Here is a 27,236-nt window from a genome sequence, read left to right on the forward strand (position 1 = left end):
ATCCTTTCCCTAATCACTCCATGCTGTCACTAGGGTAGAAATTTCTGGTCCTCAAAGAAAAGACTAAAACTAAGAATCCACAGGACCAATGTGGTGAAAACACTTCTCTTCATCTGAGCTTTCTAAACCTTGAGTTTGCCCGAGATTTTAGGGCTTTAATCTCCATCCCACTTTTGAGTTTAAATTCAGTGAACTATTTTGTAGTACGGTGAGAAAATGTGCTACATTGTTTAAGAATGCTTTGTTCTGGTTCAGGCTCCGCTACTACCCAGAACAGCTCTTGACATACCACAGATATTCAATTCACACAGTAAAATGGATAAATAATTCACAAGTACCACAGCTCTCTGGAAAATCACGTGTAACTAACAATAGTTAAATGAATACACCTGGGATTGAGGATATTTTGCTTTTCAAAGATATATTAAGTTGCATTCAAGTTTGTTCTGAAAATAACATTACCTTTGCTCACATGTATTTTGATACATGTGATCTTGAGTGTGAAAACCCGAGGCCTTGTGGGATTCCTAATAACTTGAGTTATCCTCATGAGTACGTCATGGGTGTGAATATCATTTGTCAAGGGACCGATGGTAGGAGAACTAGATTTCCAAGGTTCTTTCATTCCCCAAGTTCTCAGTGGTGGGCTGGTGGTGGCAGTGGTGGGAGTGGATTGCTAGGGCTGGTGGGAGAGGCAGGCACTGAGAATATGGCTGACCCAAATCTGGGAAGGGAGTGAGAGGAACGAGTGAAATTTCAAATAACACATTTGATGTTATTATCTCATCTTCAGCAAGTGAATTTTAAAAGTGACTTTTAAGTTCAATATACAAATGACAGAAAGTAGAGGTTAAAGAAAAATATAAAAAGAACCTAGTTTCCAGGCGTCAGCCAATCTCATTTTGTTCTAGGGTAGGTGTTGGGGCAAGAGATAAGTCCACATGGGGAATTTTTATTAGGATCTTTAGGATAGAGATTTTTACTTTTATTAAAGAAAGTATCATTTGGAGACAAACAAACCTCAGGCTGAAGTCATGCTTTTACTTAATTTCTCTAAGCTTTAGTTTCCTCACCTATAAAATGGAGATATTTTATTTATCTCTGAGAGTTGGTGTGAAGATAAAGTGTAAAAAAATCATGTAAAACACAAACTTAGCACAGTACCTGGCTCCTAGGGCCTGGTTTAATAAAGACTATGGGTATGGAGTTTAAAAAGGTTGAGCAACATGGTTCTGGTTTTTCTTTTCATTCCTTGTTACTTTTCAAACTCCTAAATTGTTCTAAATTCAGGCTATAGGAAAGTGTTTTTTGCTTCTTATATAGAAATAGGTAGTAACAGAGGAGAAACATATTTTCTTATTTGTAGTTCAACACACACAAGTGAATACATATACATACATCACTGTAGCAAGAGGGAAGAGGAGGGTGACTCAAGACTGGGAGGCAGACCCATGTTTTCCCCAAAACCCAGATATACACAGTGCAAATCAGAGTTCAAGACTTAGAAGTACTTCTGCATTACAGAGGGTCTTATATAACATTGCCCCCCATGAGAATTCTTTGATCATTCCAATCGCTTTTAACTACTGAACTGGAAATTGCCAATTTTTTATACAAATAATTCTGACCTTTTCAGAGAAAGCAATTTCTTGAAGGTTTCCACTGTGGAAAACCAAAGAGATAAGATCTTGAGATTCCATCGCAAAGATAAATCCCTGAGGATCAACAGAAGCCCTGTTACAGGGTGCTTCAGGAGGTTCTGTGCCAGAGAAGTTTTCCACTGGGTCAAGAATTCATGTTTGAGTCCATCCTTCTCCATCATTCCCTAGGCTCTTGCCTTTATTAGATCAGAAGGAGATCTGATTTTGTGAGACAGATCTCTCTAGGAGCACACCTTTAGGCAAGCCATGCAGGCACAGCTCAGAGATACTGTGGGTTTGGTTCTAGACCATCACAATAAAGAGAATATCACAATAAAGTGAGTCACATGAGTTTTTGGATTCCCATTGCATATAAAAGTTATATTTATGGTATATTTTAGTCCATTAAGCATGTAAGAGCATTATGTCTAGAAAACAATACACATACTTTAGTTAAAAATACCTTATTGCTAAAAAATGCTAACCACCATCTGGGTTTTCAGGAAGTTGTAGTGTTTTTGCTGGTGGAAGGTCTTGCCTTGATGTTGATGGCTGCTGTGATCAGGGTGATGGTTGTTGAAGGTTGAGGTGACTGTGGCAATTTCTTAAAATAAGACAATAAAGTCTCCACATCAATGAACTCTTTCTTTCATGAATGGTTTCTCTGTAGCATGCAATGCTGTTTGATAGCATTCTACCCAAAGTAGAACTTCTTGCAAAACTGGAGTCATTTCTCCCAAACCCTGATGCTGCTTTATCAACTAAGTTTATGTAATATTCTAAATCCTTTGTTTTAACAGTCCATTTCAACAGTCTTCACAGCATCTTCACCAGGAGTAGATTCCATCTCAAGAGACCACTTTCTTTGCTCATCTGTAAGAAGCAACTCCTCATCCATTAAAGTTAGATCATGAGAGTGCAGCAATCCAGTCAAATCTATGGCCTCCACTTATAATTCTAGTTCTCTTGCTATTTCTTCCACATCTTCAGTTACTTCCCCCACTGGAGTCTTGAGCTCCTTAAAATCATCCACTAAGGTAGGAATCAACTTCGTCCACATTCCTGTTAATGTTGATATTTTGACTTCTTCCCATGAATCGCTAATGTTCTTAATGGCATCTAGAATGGCAAATCCTTTCCAGAAGGTTTTCAATTTACTTTGCACAGATCCTTTTGAAGAATCACTATCTATGGTAGCTGTAGCCTTACAAAATGTGTTTCTTAAAAAATAAAACCTGAACATCAAAATGACTTCTTGACCCCTGGGCTGCAGGATGGATGTTATGTTAGCAGGCATGAAAACAACATGAATCTCCTTGCCCATCTCCATCAGAGCTCTTGGGTGACCAGGTGTCTGACGATAAGCCAGTGTAGAGTTACTAGCTGGCCTAATTTCAATATTGTTGTGTTTCAGGGAATATGGAGGCCCAAGGAGAGGGAGAGAGATGGGGGAATGGCCATTTGGTGGGGCAGTCAGAATGCATAAAACATTTATGGATTAAGTTTGCCATCTCACATACGTGTTGTGACACCCAAAACAACCACAATAGCAACATCAAAGATCACTGAACACAGATCACCATAACAAATTAATAATAATGAAAAAGTCTGAAGTATTATGAGAATTAGTAAAATGTAACAGAGACACGAAGTGAGCAAATGCTGTTGGAAAAATGGTGCTAATAGACTTGCTTGACACAGGGTTGTCACAAACCTTCAATTTGTAAAAAATCCAATATCTGAGAAGTAGAATAAAGTGAAGCACAATAAAACGAGGTAAGTCTGAATAATTAAGGAAGATAACTCCTAGGAAACCGATTTCAAACTAGACAATTGTTTTCACCTTCTTTGATGGAGAGGGTATGGCCTCAGAGCTAATTATTGTCCCTTTAAACCACGGTACATTTTTATACTCCTGCAAGTATAACTCAAGGATTACTAAAGATCTGACTACGAATACCAAACAGAGTAAAAGACTGTCTTACAGAGATATCAATACTTCAATTCCACAAACATTTGCAGAAATAAAATAATAATAATAATAAAAGAGAATGTTTGATTACACACTGTTGAAATTTTGCTGATAAGGACTTCTTTTTCTTTTCATACTGGAGTATGTTTTAATATTCCCTGCCAAATGTAAGCACTAGATGAGCTGTCTTAGTCACTAACACCTAGAACGATGTCTGGCCCACAGCTGAAATGCAATAAATATTCATTGAATTTATGACTGATGAATAACTTACAGAGACACAGATAACTTGGGGAGCAAAGAGAACATACATATATTCCTTTTCTTACAAAGGTGATTCTCCTACAGTCAACTCTTGGATTATAAAATTTACTTTTAAGAAGAAATATGCCATAGAATTCCTTTAAAATGAACCAAACTTAACAGTTATATAGAAAAATCATAGTCATAGGTAAAATTATTACAAGATGAGCATTTTCCTCTACTAAACATTAAAACGTCTTTGTAGAAAAGTGTCTGAAGGAGACATCAGAGCAAGACCCTAGTGATTATTACCAAGTGAGATAGTAACATCAATGAGGCAAATTAAAATTTGAGAAAAGCTTTCTTAATTGGTAAAATAGATCATCTATAGTATACCAATGTATGCAGTTCATAGTACCTTCATATAGCCAATTCTGTTTAATGAAAGGACATATATTTGAACTAATTTTTACATTCTCTGGCAGAGATAGTTCATGCTCACCAAAGTAGTCTATGTGCTCCCTGGCAATTCCAAGTCTGCTCGGCAGTCAAGCAGGAGCCATGTAACTAGTTTTGGTCAGTGGATTCTGAGGGGAAGTGAAGTGTGTTCTTTCTAGTCCAAGGCTGCTAAGAGTTGTTGTGTCCCTTCCATTTCTTTCTTCCCTCCCTGCTGGCCTTAGGGGCTCATGTTCCAGATAGCAGATCTACAAGACGAAGTAGAGATGCCCAAACTGCATGTGACTCTGTGTAAGCCACAATGTGTTCATCACAAATGTCTTTGAGGCATTGAGATTTTGAAGTGTGCCTACTAATAACATATCCCTTATTTCAAGTGTACAATCTAGTCATTTAACAAACATTTAATTGAGAAGTTACTGTATGTTAAGCACTGTGCCAGGTGCTGGAGATACAAAGAGAAACAAAGCAAATTCAGTCTCTCCACCCATGGAGCTTACAATTAGAAGGTGAAACAGACATTAAGCAAATCATACACAAATCAATTTGTAGCCACAGGAAATTAAAATATAGGGTGCTATAAAAGAGTAAATTAGGAATTCAGGAATGGCATCTGTGGAAGTGACATTTAAACTGACACTGTCAAGGCAAAGAGAACAAAAGGACAATGGTCTTGCGTGTGAAAAACCATGGCAAGAATGAGAGGTGTGACTGGAAAGCTAAGCAAGGCATGGAGGGAGGAGCTAGCGAAATCAGCATGTGCTAGACCAGGGGTTCGCATACAAACGTGACCTCCACTTGTGTTGGTAAATATTTATTGAAACATAGTCATGCCCATCCCTTTATATAATGTCTATATCTTGTGTTATACCACTATAGCTAAGTAGTTGCAACAAAAGACTATATGGCTCACAGTCTTAAGTATTCCCTATCTGTAGAAAAAGTTTGTGACACCCTGTACCAGATCATTCAGGATCCTGAACATCATGATAAGGATCTGAGATTCAATCCTATATGCAAAGGGAAAGTATTAAAGAGCTTTGAATGGGAAAGGGAATGGCATAAACAGAGATATTTTAAGAAGATAATTCTGGCTACATGAAGAATGAACTGGAAAGGGGCAACTATGGAGAGGCCAGTTAAAATAAGATGGTGCCTGGGTTGTGACAGTTGTGACAAAGAGAAGTGAGTTCAATATCTATTCTGGAAGCAAGACTGGTATGATTTGATTGCAGATTGGATATGGGATGAAGAAGAGGGAAAAACCAAGGATGATTCCTGATCTGGGGCTTCAGGAGCTGGGAGACTGATGACTCCATTTTCAGAAACAGAAAAGACTGGAGGAAGAACAAGTTCTGAATTTTGAAGGCAGGCAATCAAGAGCTAGTGCTTCCATGTTAGGTTTGATTATTATATATACAGTTTTTTTTTTAAAGAAGTAAAATAACATTGACATATTTTGGATTCTACTTGCTTTCCAGAGCTGGAATAATCTTTCTTCTTGTTCTCCGCATTAATCCCTTTAAAAATTCCATAGATTCTGCTCATTTAAAGAATGAGGCCACGTTGAGTGGGACTGCATGTATTTCAGGATCTGTTTGGGAGAAGTTTTTTCTTTGGCTAAGACCTCCCAAGTTTTATGAAAACATCTATTTATCCTGAGACACAAGGAGATTTTCAGCCTGTTGCAGCTTTTATTGGCACTGCCAAAAGGAAAAACGGAAGAGTTTCAATAGTCCTTTAATTGGGCCTTCCCAGGTCCCTAGAGCAGGCGATTTGCCCTAACTTGTACTCGGTGTTCCAGGACCTCGCTGGAGTTCTCCCGCAGTGTTAAGAAAGCCCTGGTTTTCTATGATGACAGTCAACTAAAATGCCCCACTTTCCCAACACTCACCAGCAACAAGCACCCATCCCTTATTATGCATTGGTTTTCTGGCCTGCTCAGCATCATGCCCTATATGAAATTTTTGTGTGTTGATTGGTATTATGATTGGACTCTTTTCCTGAATTGGGCAAGGTTTTCCCCTTGAGCCAGTGTACTGATTTGCTCTAAGGCTATCACTTTATCACTGCAGTTGCATAATTGGGTTCAGCTTTAGATTTGTAACTGTTCAAAGGGATACCATGAACAGATGAAATATATCTCTGGGCTGGAGGATTTGACCCGATACTTCACTCTAGTTCATTTGGCGCATTAAAGAGGAGGTTTTGACTTGGCATTATAAAATGCTGAATTTGAAAGACAAGACTACTCAGATGGTGAAGATTTTACTTATGATTGTGTCAAATATTTCTGGCCCTTTTCATAGAGGAAATTTACTGGTTTACTATGGACATTCTTATCTCCTTTACTAATAAGAAGAGTGAAATTTTTCTTCCTGCTATATTTTGACAGAAAAAAATACTGAATCTGAGTATTTTGGCTAAAGTTCTTAAATCAACGGGACTATAATCTTTATGCTATTGTTAGCTACTCCTGAGAAACCAATATTTTGAAAATAGACAGTGAAAAAGGGAACAAATAGGCATTTTATTTTTAATAAAAAAAGAGTGGATTAGGTTCAACTGAGCTCAAGGCTCTAAAATGCCTTTCCCAACTCTATTAAATAATGTAAGGATATGGAACATCAACAACAAAGAATTCATCAGGTATATGTATAACAGAAATCTATTTCAGTGAGAAAACTATATTTTAAATTCAAGGATGCTTCATTCTTACAAACATGAATTTGGAATATTTTATACTGAAGAATTCCCCTAGTCCCACAGATCAGTTATAAATATTAATGGAATTTCAATAGGTTCTTTTCAGATTCCAGTGTTTAATATTCATTCATATTATGCAGGGAATTCGACATCCTGTACAGTACATGTAGATTCTTCTCATTATCTAAATGAGCATATATATAAAGTCTGTGGGGCAATGATCATTAAAAGTAGCAGGGCCCACGTATGATCTTAAAAGGCATATCAAAGCCTTCTCAGCTCCCTTAATAACAAGAAAGTCACCGGTAATAAACCGAAGGACTCTTCAGGCTAAATTGACTCAGTGATGTCACATCTGGGCAAAATGATGGATCGGTGATTCTGGGCAGGGTTAAAAATGCTAACTGATATAAAGTATTTATAAAACACAATGAAGCGATTTCCTGTGGTGAGAGTCTGCAGTCAAGACTTCAAAACCTGCTCTTGAATTAGTCTCAGTCCTTTGATTTGCTGACGGCTTACTTCACAGTATCTAACTCTTCTCAGCTATGCTGGAGTGTAAATTTGGGGGGAATTATTCAAAAAGTGATTTGATATTGCATAAAAAGAAAGAAGAGCCACATTTAACTTAATATTCTTAATATTCGGGAAATGAGATATTGTTTAACTAACATAATGTGTGTTATTATTTTTAACAAGAGATAATATAATTTAACTAAACGTGCACCATTGGTATTTTCCTTCCCTTTCCTCTTTGTTAAAATGAAAAGAAAAGGTTTATATACCTGACAGACTGAAACCATAAAATAATTTATGTGACAGCTATAAAGACAGCATTTACTATGTGCCTCCAGTGTGCCAGGCGTGGTACTAGGAGTTTTGAATATACTATCTCACTCAACCCTTAAAACATGTGTGGGAGACATTACGAACCGTACAATACAGATAAGTAAATCCCAAAGATATCAAGAAACTTACTCATGGTCACAGAGCTATTAGATTGAATCACATGAAAATGCCAATATTCCACCATTTTTAATTACAAAGACAGCAATATAATACATTCTACCTAATTCTTGGTATAGAGTTATAATTTGAAACTAGGTCTGTGTGATTACAAAGTCCATGCAACCATGCTGGATAATACTGGCTATTTTTGACCATCTATGATAATAAAAACCAAATCATGAATTATACAATAGGGAATTCACCACTCACCAGGTCTGGGTTAATATGAACTCATCATTTATGGCAAAGTTCCTATGTAACAGCATTTTAATGCCACTGTAATATAAAAAAGATAACTGCTAAGCCGTGGAAGAGAAATGACACATTTGCAGAGCTTATCACATATTTTCTAAGTTAAATATCTCAGCTGGAGCACAGTTGTTTTCTAACCAAGTATTTTAAAAAATATCTTTCACAAAGAGAACAGTGGGACCCTTTGAAATGTAACCTTGGAAATCAAGGTCTGTGTTACAGGGCATCATTCAAAGCAGATGGATATTCCCTACAGACCACAGTAAAGTTGTTACCAAGAATACGTGGACCTCTTTGGGAAGGAAGCTTGATAAAACTTCCAGGTCTTACTGGCAGTACCTCTGATCCTAGGTGGTCAAGCATTCCCAATGTTATAGGCATGGTACAGAGCCTCCAACAGAGGCTTCTGATTATTCTAACTACCAAGAATTCACATGTGCTTTTCAATGGCTTCCAGATCCAGCAATTAGAGAGCTAATTCATTTTACATGATTTAAAGGGCAGTGGTAATAGATACCTAGATTGTCTTTGGGAGGAACAATTTGCTAACTAGCCATTACTTTTCCTTGTCTGCTAAGTGGGTGACCAGTACTGAAGTAGTAACTCTCAATGTTATTTCGGGACTAGGGAAGGGCATCTCAGAGCTGCATGAAGGATGAATGGCTCAGCAAATATTTATCGAGCACTGAGTACACACTCCTGTGATGCCGTGATGTTAGTGTCTAATCTCTTATTTTCAACCTTGATGAAGATAAGAGGGATCAACTGATGAATAGCATGTGTTGTAGAGAGTGGCATGTATTCCTCCTAAAGGAGAGACTTTCTAATTCTGGAGAAAGCAGCAGGCTCTGCAAACAGGACATATCAATTCTTTAGCCCATGAGACATTTAGATTGATCTGAGGAGGAATTCTCGACAATGAGAAAAATGGTGAAATCTTTTCTGAGGGTGCTCTAGGCAAAGGAAGGTTGCCATCTCTTTGGGATAGTGTTGTCGTGGTCCCAGATAAAAATGGACCAGAATGAAGACTTGTCAAGCCCTCATCCAGCTCAACAAGTCTTTACTGTCTCCCAGGACCTGAGGCTCAGAAGCTGTCTGAGAGTTCCACAGTTTTACAAGACTATTCTGAAGTTGCAAAGGTTTTGAGGTGCCTCCAGAATGATGAAAACCAGGCCCTTGTCTGGGAAGCAGAGCAGAGTATACCATTTTGAGCCCTAGCTTACAATCCAGGGTTCTGACAGCTTCACCTCAGGCTGCAGGAAGGACTTAACTTCAAGATGCTTGGAAACAGTTCAGTCCCCCAGAGAGAGCTTTCCCCCGATTTCCAGCTCTCTCAACAGATTGACGTGGTTGCAAGTATTAGGGAAACAGTCAGTTGAGCTTGCTTTGAGGTCCAGAGGATCAGGAGTTCTGTCTTGATTCATAATACGGTTCTCAAAACAGATGTGAGGGTTACCATATAGACAGCAGACTCCAAATTTCTGCACAGGCACTAATCTGAAGAAACCATAAAGTTCCTATCTAATTTCATCTTGGATATTCCAAAACAACTCCCCAATAAAAAGCAACTGTGTATTTACAAAACAACTCCCCAACAAAAAGCAACCGTGGATTTAAAGCAAGGGCTCACTCCAGAACTATGCTGAGGTAATAGGGAGTTGTGGGAGGGTGTCATCAAGTAAATTATATAGCAAACAAGTTACAGATCTACACAGCAACCCCTCAGGTTAAGCCAGAGCCTCTCACCGTGTAGTCTTCTTTCTCCTCTTTCCCTTCTCTGCTCCTTGCCCTCGCCATAGTCTCCGAGTGTCTGAAATTTTTTCCTTAACTAGGCAAAGCAATCTAGCTCACCTTGTTCCCACTTCCAAACCAGCATCTAATCTCTCCTAGGTGCTTGGCAGACAGAAGAACCATCACTTAAAGGGATCATAATTATAAACAGCAAAAATGAGATGTCATTGCACTTAATACAGCAGTGTCTTCATTAGACAATAGCTACACACCAAGTTATTTGACCTTTGTTAGTGGAGAGGTCAGAGGGACTGTGGCCATTCCCACCTGTGCACCTCTGCTGATTTTTCCCTCCTTGATGTACACTGGCCTTCTTCACCTCCTTACAAAGTCAACAGAGGGATTCCCTTGCTGTTTCCTTTCTAAATGGGTGGCCAAGATGGCAGCCTGTGTCAGTTTTTCTGTTGCTCTCATCTATAACCTGTAAATTTCAGATCCATACATTTATTCCTCCTAAACAGTCATCTGATTCTCATTCTCCTCTTCTCTCCCACTAATAGCAGGTATGAACTAATCTTGGTTACCAACATATCCGGCTCTTGTGTTCTGGACCAACTCTTGGCCAACTTGAAGGTCTTTTGTAAATCTCAGCTTGACAGCCAAAAGATTAGGCCAATACCACAGGTGAAAGTACCACTCTTAGAGCACAGGGCAGGCAGAACACAAAGGTGGAGTGTTGACACAAAAAGGAACTTGTGTATGTAATGTTATAGACTCACTTCTTAGTGTGGATGCTATATACACCTGTACTTTGGAACTGTTTACAGTTCCAGAAATGCCAGGCAGCTGTAGACTCCAGACTGTCTTTACTCTTTTGAGCACTGACTCTTGGACATTTCATGACCTCTTTGCATGTATTCAATGTTTTAGCAGCGCCAGGAGAAAGTTAAATAATGGGCCATACTAAAGTTTCTGATTTTTTTCATGAATTTGAGTGTTCCATAGCCCCCATCTTTCATTACTTCACCTAAAGAAAGATTATTATGTTCATGTTGACAAAAGGTCTTAGGTCTAAAGTATCGTTTTAAAAGCTTATAACATTGTCCCGGGGCAACATGACTCTCCCAAGTTTTGATCACAGATGCAAGTTGATGCTCTGTATACTGTATATATCAGTGCATCCATTTATATTTATGAGGACTCTTACTTGACTTCAAGTCAATAGTCCAACAGAGCCTCAAGCACCAATTTCCTTCGGAATTTCTCATTTGAGTAGACTTCATAAAGCATTGTTTCGGGGGGAGGTTATAGCTCAGTGGTAGGATGCCTGCTTAGCATGCACAAGGTTTTGGGTTCAATTCTCAGTACCTCCATTATAAATAAATAAATAAGCCTAATTATCTCCCCCCCAAATAAAACAAAACAAAATAAAAACATTGTTTCATGAAGGCGGGGACTATGGAATCCTCATTTCCTAGCACAGTGCCTGGCACACAGAGGCATTTAATACATACTTGTAAATAACGATTCGACTGAATAAACTGAAAATGGAAAACATACAAATCAAACATTTGTGAATTCCATTATCCTGAAAGAAATTTCCATAAGGTATATTTTTTTCCCAGTAATATACTTCATGGGATATTTTTAAGGTTTATTTGTGATGTTATATATTTAGCTGCTTTTCCACTTTCCCCGTATCTCTGGCATTGATTTTCATACTGAGCTCACTTGCTTGGCAAGTGGGAGGACAAGTGTTATTGTGGATGTAAATCTTTCCCATTGAGGATAGCTTGATAGGGCAACCAGAGGCTGAAAGGGATCTGTTTGTTTTTTACTTTGTGTGCAAATGTCCTCCTTACAAAATGGACTGAGTTATTTCATTTTCTAAAGAAAACCTCTTTTTATTTTGTTTTTGAACTGGCAAATATTATGTGAAATAAGATTAGTCTATTTTATAATTTGTGCCTATGCCTTTAAATGACAAAATATGGATATTTAGTTTTATGTATACATATATACCTATGTAAATACACATATATTTTATATAAGTATATTTATACTTTACACACATATATACATATGTAAGTATACACACACTTATATTTTTCTCTTCCTGAGAGAGCATCTCAAGATTCGGTACTACAACCATGTGATAGTCTATGGCGTCATCATAATAGTGAGATGGATATTTGTAATTAATATCTACTGTTTATTAAATTGCCTTAACAGATTTATATGGACAGTGTCAGTTACATCATTGAATTACAAATGCCTATGCCTATTATACAAAAGACACAATATTATGAATTTTGTAACTGGTTACTCTTGTTATTTTAAGATGATGATTGCTATTTTATCTGAGAGCTGTTTCTGGAGTTGATATTTTAAAACAAAAGCCTGAACTGGAAACCTGACAGTTTTTCATGATCACAGTTCTTTTCCTTTCCTTCTCCACCACCCCCTCCTTCTCCACCACCCCCTCCTTCTCCTTCTTCCTTTTTTGTTCTACCTATAAAGTGTTAACCTATCTGGGTTGCATTTTCTCCCCGTTTAAGGACAGATAATTCTACACTGTTTCAAATCCTAAAGCAGACCATTTTGTGCTGTCAACAGCATGGCTATCTGCTTAATTGGAATAATCATGAACTCCCTTAAGTGAACACAGGGTGACTGTATTTTATAGCCCCAGGCCCATCCCAATTATTTACAGAATTTCATATTATGTTCCTGCCTTTTATAAAGAGTTGATGTAACAAAGAGCTATATGGAATAACCTTTCTGCATCTTTTATAAAAGAGCCACTAAAGGCATCATGCATTATAGTAGTGTTTGTTACTAAGGATCCTAACAATACAATCCTTTTATGGATAAATCCCATGTGGTGCAAAAGTTTGTTCATTTATTTTCTTTTTGGATGAGTCGGATTGTTTCCTTTAAAGAGCTGTTGAAAACTACGGGATTATGGTCATTGGCTATCACATTTCTGGAGTTGCAGATTGTCTTAGTCTCCGCAGACTGCTGCCTATTAGTGATTGTAGTGATCACTAACACTAACACCATCTTCTGGATGGTGAACAGGGAAGGATGTTAAAATTCTGACCAATCATTTTGAGCGTTACTCATACATTTTATTTATTGAAGCCGCTCTGACTCCTATCTGCCCTGATAACACAGGGTTGCATTTACCTAAGTTAGGCTTTTATAGTCATTCCCTTTGCTTTGGAGAATTTAATATCCAATTGAAGACTGAAATTATTAATTATGACATTAGGTACCCTAGATCCTTATTATTTAAGTGCCATGTGAAGCTCTTTATGTGTTTAAACCATTTCATCTTCAGTACTATTTTCCTCATTGTATTAATCAGTAAACAGTTTAATTTATCCAAGGTCACACAGCTAATAAGTGGTAGAAGTGAGCTCAATCTAAGAAGTTTGACTCCTGGCCAGTCTGGCTCCAAATTTAATATGTTGGCAAGGATCTCAGATATCTTCTTGGGAGGTATAATATAATAAATAAATATATATATTGGTATCTCCCCTCAGTTCCTGGCACAGAGCTCCTAAATCCCCTGGAATTCCTTGGGTTATAGAAGTCTCTTTATTCTAATGAGGTAACATTTGGTGGGCTCCTAGATAGTTTCAGAATGGGGGTTGGTCACCAGAAAGACCAAGCTGTGATTAGAAGCTTAGAACTTTCAGCCTCACTCCCTATCCTCCAGGAAGGGGAGAGGGGTTAGAGATTAAGATAATGATCGATCATGCCTACATGTTGAAGTCCCCACAAAAATCCCAATAGTATGGGGTTCAGAGGGCTTCTTGTGAACACATCCAATCGCCTGGAGGTTGTACACCCCAATTCCACAAGGGCAGAAAGTAGTGTACATGGGTTCCTTCTGGACCTCACTCCATGTACCTCTTCATCTGGCTCTTAATTTGTATGTTATATCATACCCTTTATTATAAAATAAAACATTAAATGTAAGTTAAGTGTTTCCCTGATTTCTGTGAGCCATTCTAGCAAATTATCAAGCCCAAAGAGGGGTCCTGGGGACACCGGTTTATAGCTAGGTTGGTCAGAAGAACAGATGACAGCCTGAAAATTGCAATTGGTATCTGAAGTGAAGGCAGTTTTATGGGATTGAACCCTGTGCCTATGGGATTTGCTTCTAACTCCTTGTAGGTAGTGTCAGAACTGAACTGAATTGTAGGATACCCAGCTGGTGTTGCAGAATTGCTGATGTGTGGAAAACCCACACCTTTGGCGTCAAAAGTGTTGTGAGTACGGCAGTGGTGTGAGAGTAAAGGAGGAACCCACAGGATTGTTTTCTCTATAAGGAGATAAATGTTTTCCATCTGTCCCACTACTCCCTATGCCCTGTGCATGACAGACATCACCAATTGTTAGCAGAATCCTTTTCAACTGAGTCTAGATGCAGCCTTGGAATCATAGTCTTTGCCCTAGGTGATGACTCCCTGTTGAATGAGTGGCACTTGTGTTGAAATCTCTTTATCATCCATGTAGGTCTAATCTGCTTCTTTCACAGAAGTACCTATGCTAAGTGCTACAGTAGATGTTCATCAAACCTACTTTTTATTCCTCCTAGTGCATGGGTAGACAACGATTCCAGCTTCTCTTTCAAATAGATGGATGTGGCCACGTAACTGTTCTAATCAATACAATGTGAGCCCTCCTGATGTGTACCATTTTCAGGTTTAACCTTTTAAAATATCCTATGTGCTCTTCTCCATTCTTTTTCTCATCCATTGATTTGATTCCTATGAGCACAGTGATCCTGTAAGCCACCTGATGAAGCTGGTGGAGTCAAAAGATGGAAGGAGTCTGGGTCTCTGAATCACCTCTTTGATGAAAGCTACCTACCAATCATACACATCTATTTGGGTCTTAGGTGAATAAGAAACAAACTTCCATTATGTTTCAGCCATTCAAATTTTTTAGTGTGTTTGTTACAAAAACTAATGTTCCAAAACAAAGATCATGACAAGATCACATCATTAGCATGTTTCAAAAATTTGAATCTAAATCTTTTAAAGTCCAAATTCTTCTCACAAGGATAATCTTATTGATAATTAGAAAAAAATTATCCATGTTAATGATAATTAACATGACCTTATTTCAGGCCTTATTTCAACTAAACCATCTCCAAGTATGACCCCACCAAGTTTTGAGCTCATCTGCAACAATCGCCTTTAAAAAATTTCAGTATCATACCATTGATGCCTTCAGGACCAGACTTCCTCATCCCCCAATCTGGCCTACAGTTGCTGCCCAGGAATAAAACACAAACAGTGGCATCAAGTCAGGCTTTCTCAAGTGTGTCTTGGGGATTGATTTCTGTGGAATATTAGAAGGTTGAGTGCCCAAATAAAATATTCCATGGTCAAGTACATTTGGGAAATTCTAGGTAAAGTATAAAGTAAGAAGGTGTCTTTTCTATAGGAATGCCTTTTAATAGGATACACCCTGAGATTCTCCAAAATAGGGGTAAAGTTAATAGCATTTTGCAAACTTATTTCATGACAGAGCCCCATCCCAAATTGCATATCAAGGCTGGTGTTCCATTGAACACATTTTGGGAAACACAAACCTAAGTATATTGGGTCATATCTATACTCATGAGTACTTGAAGTTGGGTCTAATACATCTTGGAATTTAGCCCCTCCGCTTAAGGAGACTTTGGTTCTGGTACTGCCTATTTCTGACACTTGACAAATGATTACTTCTTGACCTTTGTCTAGTTTGGGTTACTAATCCTTTATCCTCTGGCTATCTTCAAGATTGACAACAGACTTTATTTTATGGACTCAACCCTGCCCTCCTTCATCTACCTTGTTGCTGCTCAACCTTGACAGAACACAAATGTTCCCCTTCAGTGTGTGTATTTATAGTATTAATTCTTGATAAGAAAACACCCCCCCCAAAAGGGTGGGAGTTGGGTAATGTTAGTGACATAAAGAGATAATTCTTACCGGTCTACTTAAATATGAATATCAATAAAATACAGTGTAGTTACATTATATGGACATTTGTATTATATGAATTCAAGTAGACATACTCAGCACCCTGGCCCCAAACAATCAGAAAAAATAGTTTAAATGCAAGGCAGTTAGATTTTCTGTTAGGGAATGTCATTACTGGGGGCCTCTCATACTTTAAAACTTGTATAATCCAAAATTAATTTTTCATAAAACTGACAAAGAAAGGAAGGTACTTCTTTGCTGTCTGAAGTGGCACTCCCCTGGGCTGTAGCAAAAACATGGCTCCCAATTCATCTGGCCTTCAAGTTTTAAAACTGTGTGATTGTTAATATAAATAAAAGATTTTTCTTTGTATTTCTGTTACTTCAAATGCTGCCACCTTGTGAGATTTATTAATATTTTTATGTTGTACTCTCAAATTTGCATAACTCGGATTTTATAAATTGCTACTGCACAGTAGTATGGGTGTTTTCACCTACCATCCCATTCCATTTGTATAGTGATTTAATCTGCTGGGAGATATGACTGCTATCTCCTTTCCTGTGTGCCTTTCATAGTAGAAAGTATTACTCTGTCCTATAAATGTAAACCAACTATTTCATATAGCCTCACCCGAAGAAACTGAAATTTACTGAATATTGGCAAAATGGCTATACTGAACTTACTGAACATTATGTCACTTTCCAAAATGTCATGTAGTTTTAAGAGATTTTTTAAATTGGTTTTGAATATATGTAATTCTTCTCATAGTGGGCCAACTTTAGAACTTTATCTCCCACCTAAGGGTGAATCTACTTGAAAATAATGGATATTATTTGTTGCCAAACCAGCATCTACTATTAGCCTTCTTTCTTCCTAACAAAGCCCTATTTTATGCAGGTATCTACCCCTCATATGACTAAAGGGAAGAGGATCCTAACATCAGTTCCAGGAGAAGATCTTGATTTGTCTAGGGTCATAATGATAGTCCCACAACCCCTTTGCCAGAGATTGGTTTCAGACTGGTCCAGTAACCTAATTCTGACCTATGAGATACAAGATGGCCAGTTGAGAGGTTTCTGGAAAGATTTCCTTGATTCTTAGAAATAGACAGAGACACTAATAGTCCCTCTTCTTCGTAAACATGTTTTTGGATCTGGATGTGACTCCAACAGTCATTGCCATCTTGCTACCAGTCCTCTGTAGATGTCAACATTAAGAATTGAAGAGAGCAGAGAAGGATAAACCCTAGGTCATTAAAGATATTGCTCAGTTCTTGAATCAATCAGCCCTGAAGTCTCCCCAACTTCTTCCTTTTAGATAATGTATCAGTCATGGGCTGCCAAAACACAATGCCATAGAGTGAATGGCTTAAACAACAGAAATTTATTTCTCTCAGTTCCAGAGGTCGGGAAGTACAAAATCAAGTTGCCAGTCGATTTGGTCTCGTGAGGACTCTCTTCCTGGCTTGCAGAAAAGCCTGCCTTTTCATTTGCTTACTATCCTCACATGGCCTTTCCTTGGTATGTGCACAAGGATACAGCTCTTTCTCTCTCCCTTTCTCATTTTATAAGGCCACCAATCATATTAGATTAGGATTTGACCATTATGACCTCATTTAACCTTAATTACCTCCCAGAAGCCCTATTTCCAAATATAATCATATTGGGGTTTAGGGCTTCAACATATGAATTTGAGGGGATACAATTCAGTCCATAGCAGATTATATAACAAGTGTCCTTATGTTTTGTAAACAGGTTTAAATTGGTTTTTCTGTTACGTATTACTAAATATACCCTAACAGATTATCATATCTTTTGAAGCAATACACAAAGGATATTATCTAATTCATGACATATAACATGAGAAGATCAAAGGCTATTTTCCTTTTCTCAGAACTAATAGTTATAAAGTTAAAAATGGTTAGTCCATTGCTGTTACAGGACATTTCAAGAACTGCTGATTGTACATATATGTGGTATCATGTTAACATAAACAGTCCAGTCCTTAGGGAGTTTTAAGTTATAAAACAAACATTTTTCTAAGATCATGTGCTCTGATATAAAAACCATGCTCCAGCCCAGTTCTATCATTATAAGGTTCTATCAGGCCAAGTGACGTTAGCTGGTGATTTTATCAGGCAAGATTTCTAACTAATGGCTTGATGAAACCATCACTACACCATAATACACCGTAACAAATTGAAATGACAATTCCTTTCAAGAATTTAGTCATTACAGTTTTTTCCACAAAAAGCAGTATCGCAGAGAGTACTACAATCCTACAAATAAGAATATACTTTCACCTTCATGCCCAAAATAAACCAGTTACGTTTATTCTTGCAATTCAAATCTAGTCTTAATAACTATCTTCAACAAAAAGGGTGGAGTGTAGTTTTTATCCCATTCTAGTAAAGCTCTTACACAACATCTTACCTATTGTTTTGGTTACACTGTATACAAAATAATTTTATGCAGCCTTCAAGGTAAAAATTAAATAAATAAAATTATATGGAAGTGAAGGGTTTTCATAACATAGTAAAACTCACTTTTTATTTCTAGCCTGGGAAGTGGAAAGATGAATTTAACATTCATCAAATTTTAAAAACAAAACCAACCAAACAAAAAATAAACTCCACCAAGAAACAAATGATGAGAGATATATTTGCATATAGATGGAGCCATATTAAAGCAAGAACTTGGGCCATTTTGAAATCTTAAACCATCTGATACTATTTTCATAAACTCAGTAATACAAACCATGTGGTGAGTGATTTTCTGAAAAACTCTGCTGGTTTCACTGTGTATTTTATTATTGGCCAAATGTGACATTAAATTTTATCCCCTGTGGCTTGGAGTTAAATGCCTGCTCTGTTCAGAATGGCAACACTCAATTAAACAGCATTTTTCATGATCTACACCCACCATTGTTACTGTATTTAAGGGAAATAATGGGGGTACTGACCTATATTGCGTTTCTTATTATCAATGGAGATGAAGCGAATGCAGGGATTACTGGTGATGTACTGCCCAGCCCAAGGGACATCAATCTTCGTGCCAGCTTCATAAAAGAGGCCCAGAGCATAGCGAGAGGAGTAGCTCACAGATTCCAGTTGCTGCCTTTGGCTCTCACTAATTACTGTAGAAGAAAAAGTACAGGGCATCAGACTTGAAAATACCATCTTTCCTTTTAAGGCATCAAATTCATAACTCCTTTAAACCACTTCCAACTGTTTCCACCAAGTCTTTCTTACTTATGACAAATTTTGAAAGGTAATGTAAAATAGCATTAGCTCTAATTTCTTTGCAGAATGATTACAAACCTTGGCACACTTGTTTCTATCAAGTTGAAGGGCCAAACTCTCTAGACTGACATTCAAGGTTCTTAAACTCTAATGTCATGTTGCTTTTCTAGCTTTGGATCTTAGTTATGACCGTGGGACTGTCTGAAACATTATAGACTCCATACACCGACTACTTATTAAGAGTCAAGGTCTTTGCCAAACACTTAACATAAGCATTTCACTCTATCCTAACAAGTACTGGATAAGGTCGAGTGCTAGTCCCACATTACAGGGGAGGAGACTGATGCTTCATCTCTTACGGACCTCTTACGTTCTCCCATGTCATATAGTCATTTGTTTGACTGTCATCTTTCAGTCACTGGATTATCACAGTTCCTTAAGTAGGGCGACCACACCTTAGTCTTTTTTGTTACAGTCCTCTACTCTACTCATTACAGAACTACGAAGGATGAAAGTAAAAAGGGACAAAAAGGCAAACACAGACACACAAAGTTAGTTAAAATGTAGGAGGTAAATAAATGATCAGCAAATGGAAAAAGACTGGGGAAGGAGGTTTGGGTTCAAATCCTGACTCTAGCACTTACTAGGTAGATGACCTTGGTCAAGATACTTATTCTAATTATAGTCCTCTTGTCTGTAAGTGGCAGTAATAGTGAAGGATACATTACTCTGATGGAAGGATTACATAAATAACACATAGCACAGTGCTTAGCGTATGATAAGTGTTCATTACATAGTTACTTTTTCTATTATAGAGAGAAAAGTATTTAGGAAAATGGGACAATGTTCCATCCTGGGATGAAAAAGGAAAAGATTTCTCTCACTTTTTAATCTCCACCTCCAATCTTCCTACCCTTAAGAGTCTCAGGGAGCTGCTCATTCATGTGTACTAATAATTTGGGCTTCAGAGAAGGTCATAGTTCTATTCTGAAAGGCTTAGGAAGGCAGGTTCAGAAATGAAACATATGAAAAGTTCTTATTTAATTAGTGAAAAATATCTTAATTGAAAAAAGTAGTTATTGGCAAACCTCAAGGATGGCGGGTAACTTGAGCTAACCCTTAGAGAAGTGACTTTAGGTGGAAGAAAGGACAGAAGGGTACTCAGTACATTATTTAAGCACAGTAATAATCCTGTACATTATCACAGCATGCTCTTGGCTACAAAACATTTTTAGAGCTAAGACCTCTTTTAATCTTCACAAGAGTCTTGCAAGATAGGTGTTTTCACCATCCTAGTTTTACATCTCTATGGAGCTGAGACGCAGAGGCATTAAGTAACTTGCCCTAGGCCACACAGCTTCCAAGTCATGTGGTAAAGATGAAGCTAGAATTCCTGCATTGAAGTCATGTACATGTCCTGATTACTCCATATGTTCCCCTCCTGATCTGTAAGTCTGAGCTTCAAAACGAACTTTGGCATCGTTTTCTCCTCTGACATTCATGGTTATTTTGCACTTAGAAGTAAAAGGCATCAATCCTTTTACCATTTAACCATAATTTTCTATCTTATTAAAAGATTTAACTACTTGATGAATGAGTGATCTTCTGACACTGGCTTTGTTGCACTCAATGTGTTGTGGGCTTCACTTTATTATTCAATCTGCTTTTAAAGTTATGGGGCCTATGTCGTGCTTACTGCTTTCTGAGCTGGAGGAGGTGAGGAAGACTAATACTAGCAGTTGAGCACATACTGTGTACTGGGGGGCTTATCACTGAGTTTCCCATTTTTTTCAATTTAAAAAATAAACCAACAAAACTGTGAAGTCAGCTATTTAGCAACTGAAAGGGCCTAAAAAACTCTTTTTTAAAAAAATGATTTTTATGTTTTTCTTTACCCAAACTGAAAGGTCAACTAGGTTGACAACCAAACTGGACCTTTTCCTCCCCCGCCACACACGTTTGCACATTTAGCTAGTTTTTAGACAAGCTGCCAAGTGGCAAATCCCACTGGGTAGCGCTTTGAAAAGGTAATTGATATCTACATGGAAACAGAGATTAACCTTAAACACCCTTGTCTGCTCCAGGAGCTCTACAATTCATTCTGAGAACAGGGAGGTGAAACTTTTGACTGAAACAATCTCCATTTTTGGACATACTCACTTAGAAAAAATTCATCTTCCGGGCCTGGAAAGTTTTTGATTGTTGCAAGACTTAACAAAATGATCTTATTTTGTTTGAAATTTTTTTTAATGCAAAATGCTGGAGGGAGCAGCCCTAGGTCCTAAACACATACACTTCAGCAAGAAAAATAACAGGTTCTTTACTATCAAATATTCAAAAGGGCTGTATACCCACAAAACAAAGCTCATAGAAAAGTGCCTAATTTCAATATAATGAATCTTTGGATGTCATTCCTCATTTAATTCTGAACCACTAGGTTTATATAATCTCTGTAATTATACACACACAAACACACATGTATATATAATACAGACTATATTTTATGACTATCTGATGTGAGTGAAGTGGCTATAAATTGTACTGAATGGGGTACTTTACACTCATACTTCTGTCAGTTAGGAGAACGGTCCTTATTGCATTCCCTCTTTGACTATGCCTGTGGGTGCCCACACGTGTGCGTATAGGACAGGGGAGGGGAAGGACAGAGGAGAAAGAGAGAAAAACAGAAGACATAGACTACTCCTGAATTACATCAAGTAAGTAATTTCATTTCTTTTGTTTCCTAATGTAACCATTCTTTTAGTGTCCTAACCAATAAAAGAGGACTAGACATATATATTCTGCCTATTTCCTATGTGTTTTGGTGATGATCTCATTCATTCATTCATTCATTCATTGCCTACTTTATGATGCCAAGTATTATTCTAAATGTTAGTGATATAATGCAGTCCCTGCTCTCATGCAGCTTACATTACTAGTGGCAGAGAGAACGATTATAAATAAATAACCAAGTAAATGGTGTGTCAGTTGGTGATAAGAACTATAAAGAAAAAGAAAGCAGGGTAAGGGGATGAAAGTGACAGGTCTGGGTAGTGAGGCTATTTAAAATAGGCTGTCAGGGCTGTATGTCTCCTCTGAGGATTTTATTCTGATTGACATGGGAAGTGACTACAGGTTATGAGCCAGGGACAGATATGACTTGGCTTCTGTTTTAAAAATTTTCATTCTGGCTATAGGTGAAGACTGCAGGGATGCGAGGAATTGGGGACTGCAGTGTCTGAGATTGGAGGTAACAATGGAGAGGGTCAGAAGTGGTTACATATTTATTATGTGGTTACATATTTATAATATATAGATATAAGTGGTTATATTTTGGATGTAATATATAAACGTGTGTGTGTATGTGTATATATATGTGTGTACATCACACACAAACATATGCATATATATAATGTAATTTTTAATTGAGGTTTAATATACCTACAGAAAAGTATGCCTTGAATTTTCATAAAGTGAATGCACCAGTATAATCACCAGCCAGACTAAGAAACAGATTACCAGAATCCCAGAAGCTACTTTTTTCCGCTCTACAGGCACTCGCTGCCAAGGGTAATCAGTAATCCTGAATTCTAACACCATAGATTAGTTGAGTTGTTTCTGGATGTCATATAAATAGAATGATGCGGTATGTACTCTTTGTGTCTGGCTTCTTTCACTCAATATCATGCTTTGATATTTATAAATGTTGTTACATGTAGTCGTACTTGATTCTCATTGTGGAACAGTATTGCTTTTATGTATGTACTACTACACTTTGTCCATTCTACTGTTGATGGACATTTGGATTGTTCGCAGTTTTTGGCAATTACAAAAGTAACGTGAAGAACACATGTGTGTGTTTCTCTTGGGTACATACTGTATTTCTGGATCATGAGGTTCCCTGATTTTTAGTTCTAGTAGCTTCCATCAAATGGTTTTCTAAAGTGACAGTACCAATTGGTACTCCCACCAAGGGTGTACATCTTCATCCATGTTTGCTACAATCTGCTCTTTCTTTTCTTTCCTTTTTAAAATTGAAGTATAGTCAATACAATCTGCCTTTTTTACTTGGGAGGTAGTGGTATCACATTGTGGTTGTAATCTGTGTTCCATGATGACTAATATTTGGAAGACTTTCCATATTTTTTTGGATATCCTTTTATGATTGTCTGTTCAAACCTCCGCTCATTTTATTCTGGGTTGTCTGACTTTTTCTTATTACTATGTGGTAGTTCTTTATGTCGTCTGGATATGAGTCTTATATATGAATTGTAAAAACTTTCTTCTCAATGGCCTGCCTTTTTAGTCCCTTAGTAGTGTGCTTTGATGATCAGAATTCTAATTTTAACTTAGTACAATTTACCATTTTTTTTTCACTTATAGTTAGCCCATTTGCGCTCTGTTTAAGAACTCTGCCTACTCCAGGGTCTTGAAGATATTCTCTTATTTATTTTCTCTGAAAGGTTTATTGGTTTACCTTTCATAGGATTTTGGATATATTCTGAAGTTAAAACAGCCAGAATTTCTGTTGGTTTGAAAAAGTGGTGTGAAGGGAAGAGATCAAGTGAGGAATAGATGGGACACTACTTCCCCTCACCTACCCTTGTCACTAAACAACAATTTCGTTGTTCTATAATTTTAAAAGTTACAATATAAAAATGAGAAATCACATTATAAACAACCTGAGGCAAAGGCTGTGCCTCATGAGCTTTTTTGGGTCCAGGTCTCAGGATAATTAATGACTGATGCCATGTAGGCATTTATAAATGATGATTACATCCTCATTTTAGAATGTTTGGAAAGTACACACAGGTATAAAGAGACAAAAGGGGAAATGATCATTATATTCTCATTATCCAAACAGCTATCAACTTTCTGATATTTCTTCTTTAGTACTTTCCTGACTTTTTCCTTTTAAACATGGCTGTGATCATATTATACATATAATTTTGTATACTGCATTTCTGCTTATCAATTACCAAAAATCCTCATTGTGAACATAATTTTGAGTGCCCCATACAATCTGATGGAGTGGATGCTATGTAATCTGAACTTAACCATTTCACTAATGGATATTTGTTTCCTTTTTTGTCCATGATAGTTAAAGCTGTTATGCACATCTTTGAGCATAAATCTTTACCTACATTTCTAATTATTTCCTTAAGACAGACTATTGGAAGTGGAATTACTGTTAAATTGACTTCCAGAAAGATGCACCAGTTTACACTTCCCCTAACAGTTTATGAAAGACTCATTTCACTGTATCCTTGCCTGTATTAAGTATTACCTTTTACTTTTTTGGTGATAATTTAAAAGAAAAAATACATCTCATTTTGGTTTTAAAATATATTTCTTTAACTCCTGATGATGCTAAACGTTCTTCATGTATCTACTGAAGCCCAGATGTATTGTCTCTTTTGGAAACAATCTGTTCATGTCATTTTGCTAATTGGTCTATTGAATTCATGTTATTCAGCTGATTTTTATCAATAGGTGATAGATCTCCATTTATTGTATGTTATACAATTTTTCCTACATGTTGTTTAATTTTTAGTACTGTGTATGATATAATATTTATTTAGGTAATCTATTGGTTGTTTTCTTTTTCCTTCTCTCTCTTTCTTCTCTTCTCCTTCTCTCTCACTCATTCCTCCTTTCTCCCCCCCCCTCCCTCTTTCCCTCCCTTTCTTCCTTCCTTCCCTCCTTTCTTTCCTGTTTAAACACTTGGAGTCTAAAACTTGATTTGTGCTGGTTATTCTTGCTCCCCCACACCCACCCTCTGCCCTTCTCTGTTTGCTCTGTGCCAGGGGGTGGGGGGGTGACTGCCCAGGCTATTGGCTGAATCCCCATGAGCTCTGGTTCTGGATGGTTTTGGCCAATGGGAGGCAGAGGCAGGAGGATGCAGGGTGGAAGGAGACAGAAGCTGGAATATCAGTTCCTTCTGCTCCTTCTTGCTGTGCCAGGTGCTGACAATGCTGAGCTCCTCTACATTGAAGTTCCTTTCAGGCAGAGCTTCTTCCATGGTTCCAACACTCCTGGGGCACTGGACACCTTGTTTTCTTCCTCATCCATTTAGAACTAGGGGCAGTAATGGCTTCCTGCTGTTCCTGTCCCCAGGTAGCAAAATATCCTTTGTGGGTTGCCTTACCTCTGCCCAGTGTTCTATAAATGTCCTTTCATTACATTCTGTCAGGTAAAATCCTTTTAAATATACCATCCATTTTTTGCTAAGACCCTGACTGAAACAATATTTGGCTATATTTTCTTCTAGCTTCTTCTAGGAAATTACTCTGAAACAAAGCATGATATAATCTACTCTTATGGAGTGATAGAGATCAACTTTTTAAAACCGAATCCTTGTACCCAGAAGTATTCCTAATAAGAATATTTTGTGATTTTTGAAGGTCTGTGTTTTCATAAGTAAAAAAGTACTGCTTTCAGCTGTATTTCTCTTTACTAAAAGCTGATGTTTTTTGGCATGACAATGAATACTTCCATATTGATAGTAAAACAAGTATCTTTTAGCATTAACTTGGCATTCATTATCAATATTAATGGTAAATGTTCACACAGACGGTAAAATGATGCTGAAAACCTTAACCTCCTTCTAGAAGTTTTGTCGTTTATAGCCAATTAAGAGGATTGTTAATTTCCCAATTTGCTACCATATGTAAAGAATTTCAGCCTGGGAACAGTTGAAGTTAGGAAGTCAATTTGTATTATAACTGCTTACGCTGTACATCAGGGGACCGTGGCTGCTCTTCATTTACTTATTATTGCTTTTATCTTTTATGTCGAATTCCAAGAAAGGTCAAGAAGTTTCATGCCTAAATTTAACTCCTAATATTAGACCCTCCAGTTCTGTGTGTACATGAAGCCAACAGCACTTTAGCCTGAATAGCTGACTTCTCTTTACTCAAAGTGGTAGTAGAAATAGTGCTGAAAAGACCCACTTTTCCATAAATAGTTCTCCCAGCAGGCCAGTACAGAGTTTGAAATCTTACCATTCATGAGTCATTCCTTTCGTGCAAAAGCATCACAGAACTAGTTTCATTTCACTTCACCCGGTATAAACTGAATGTTCACGTGGACTCTATGGGTATAGAAATCATTACGCCTGGAAGCACAGTTTCAAAAATAGTTTTGGCAAGCAATAAATCTAGAGTTTATTAGGGACAGACTTCAGCAGTTATATCTATGTGGGATTTCCCTGGAGAAATATTTCTTTCATCCTGAGAGGTATCTCTGGAGTCAGAAGAATTTGGGTTTCAATCCTGGCTCCGACACAATCTGTGTGACCTTAGTCAAATCGCTTAATTCCGCTAAGCATCTGAGAATAATAGTCCCAGCCTTAAAAGATTGTAAAGAAATTAAATGAGATAATACTAAGTGCTTAGCACAGTGTCTGGCACATGATAAATGTATTGCAAAGACCCAACACTACAGTTCTTGAATTTAAAAGCCTTTAGATGTGTCTACATGTATAACATACTTTAGAAACATTTTCTAAAAAGACTTTGGAGGCAAGATCCTAAATTTCAAGCATATCAGGATAATACTAAATCAAAGATATCTCTTGGCTGAAGTGTATGTACTAAATGCACTTCATTTTCAGAGTAGAGGGTAAAAAACCGAAACTTTTTTTTGAAAAGTAAGGAGTAGTAAAGATGCTAAAACCATTTCAGACAATAATTTTTGAGAAATTAACATAAATTGTGGAATTCTTTAGCTAACAAATTTAGAATGGTGAATGTTCAAAGATTTGTCTTTTGAAAAGAACGAAAACCTGTATTTTGTATCATCATTACACTAATATGCTAGCATTAAATTTTTCTTAATCCTAATCCTATCCCAGGATTACATAAAAATGAAAGGTGCCAAAGAATCAGGTTTCTCTGTATTGTTTTTTGGTCACTTAATAAAAATATTTTGATAAAAATTTAAGATTTAGCTGGTTTTACACTCATGTGTTTAGGAGAATGCTAATCATCATCTGAATACAA

The 27,236-nt window shown here is 37.3% G+C and overlaps 1 protein-coding gene across 3 annotated transcripts in view; it reads right to left on the reverse strand.

Annotated features, from left to right (window-relative positions):
* RNLS (renalase, FAD dependent amine oxidase) overlaps positions 1-27,236 on the reverse strand; it is a 267,716-nt gene that overhangs the window by 64,296 nt on the left and 176,184 nt on the right. For all 3 annotated transcript variants that reach the window (XR_010381952.1, XR_838403.3, XM_010996271.3), the window contains exon 5: positions 18,954-19,127. Coding sequence is in view for 1 of the 3 variants with exons in the window: in XM_010996271.3 (XP_010994573.2) it covers positions 18,954-19,127 (174 nt within the window). In the remaining 2 variants the exon portion in view is untranslated. The remainder of the gene's footprint in view (positions 1-18,953; positions 19,128-27,236) is intronic.

This window comes from Camelus dromedarius, chromosome 8 (genome assembly GCF_036321535.1).
Source record: "Camelus dromedarius isolate mCamDro1 chromosome 8, mCamDro1.pat, whole genome shotgun sequence".
NCBI lineage: Eukaryota > Metazoa > Chordata > Mammalia > Artiodactyla > Camelidae > Camelus > Camelus dromedarius.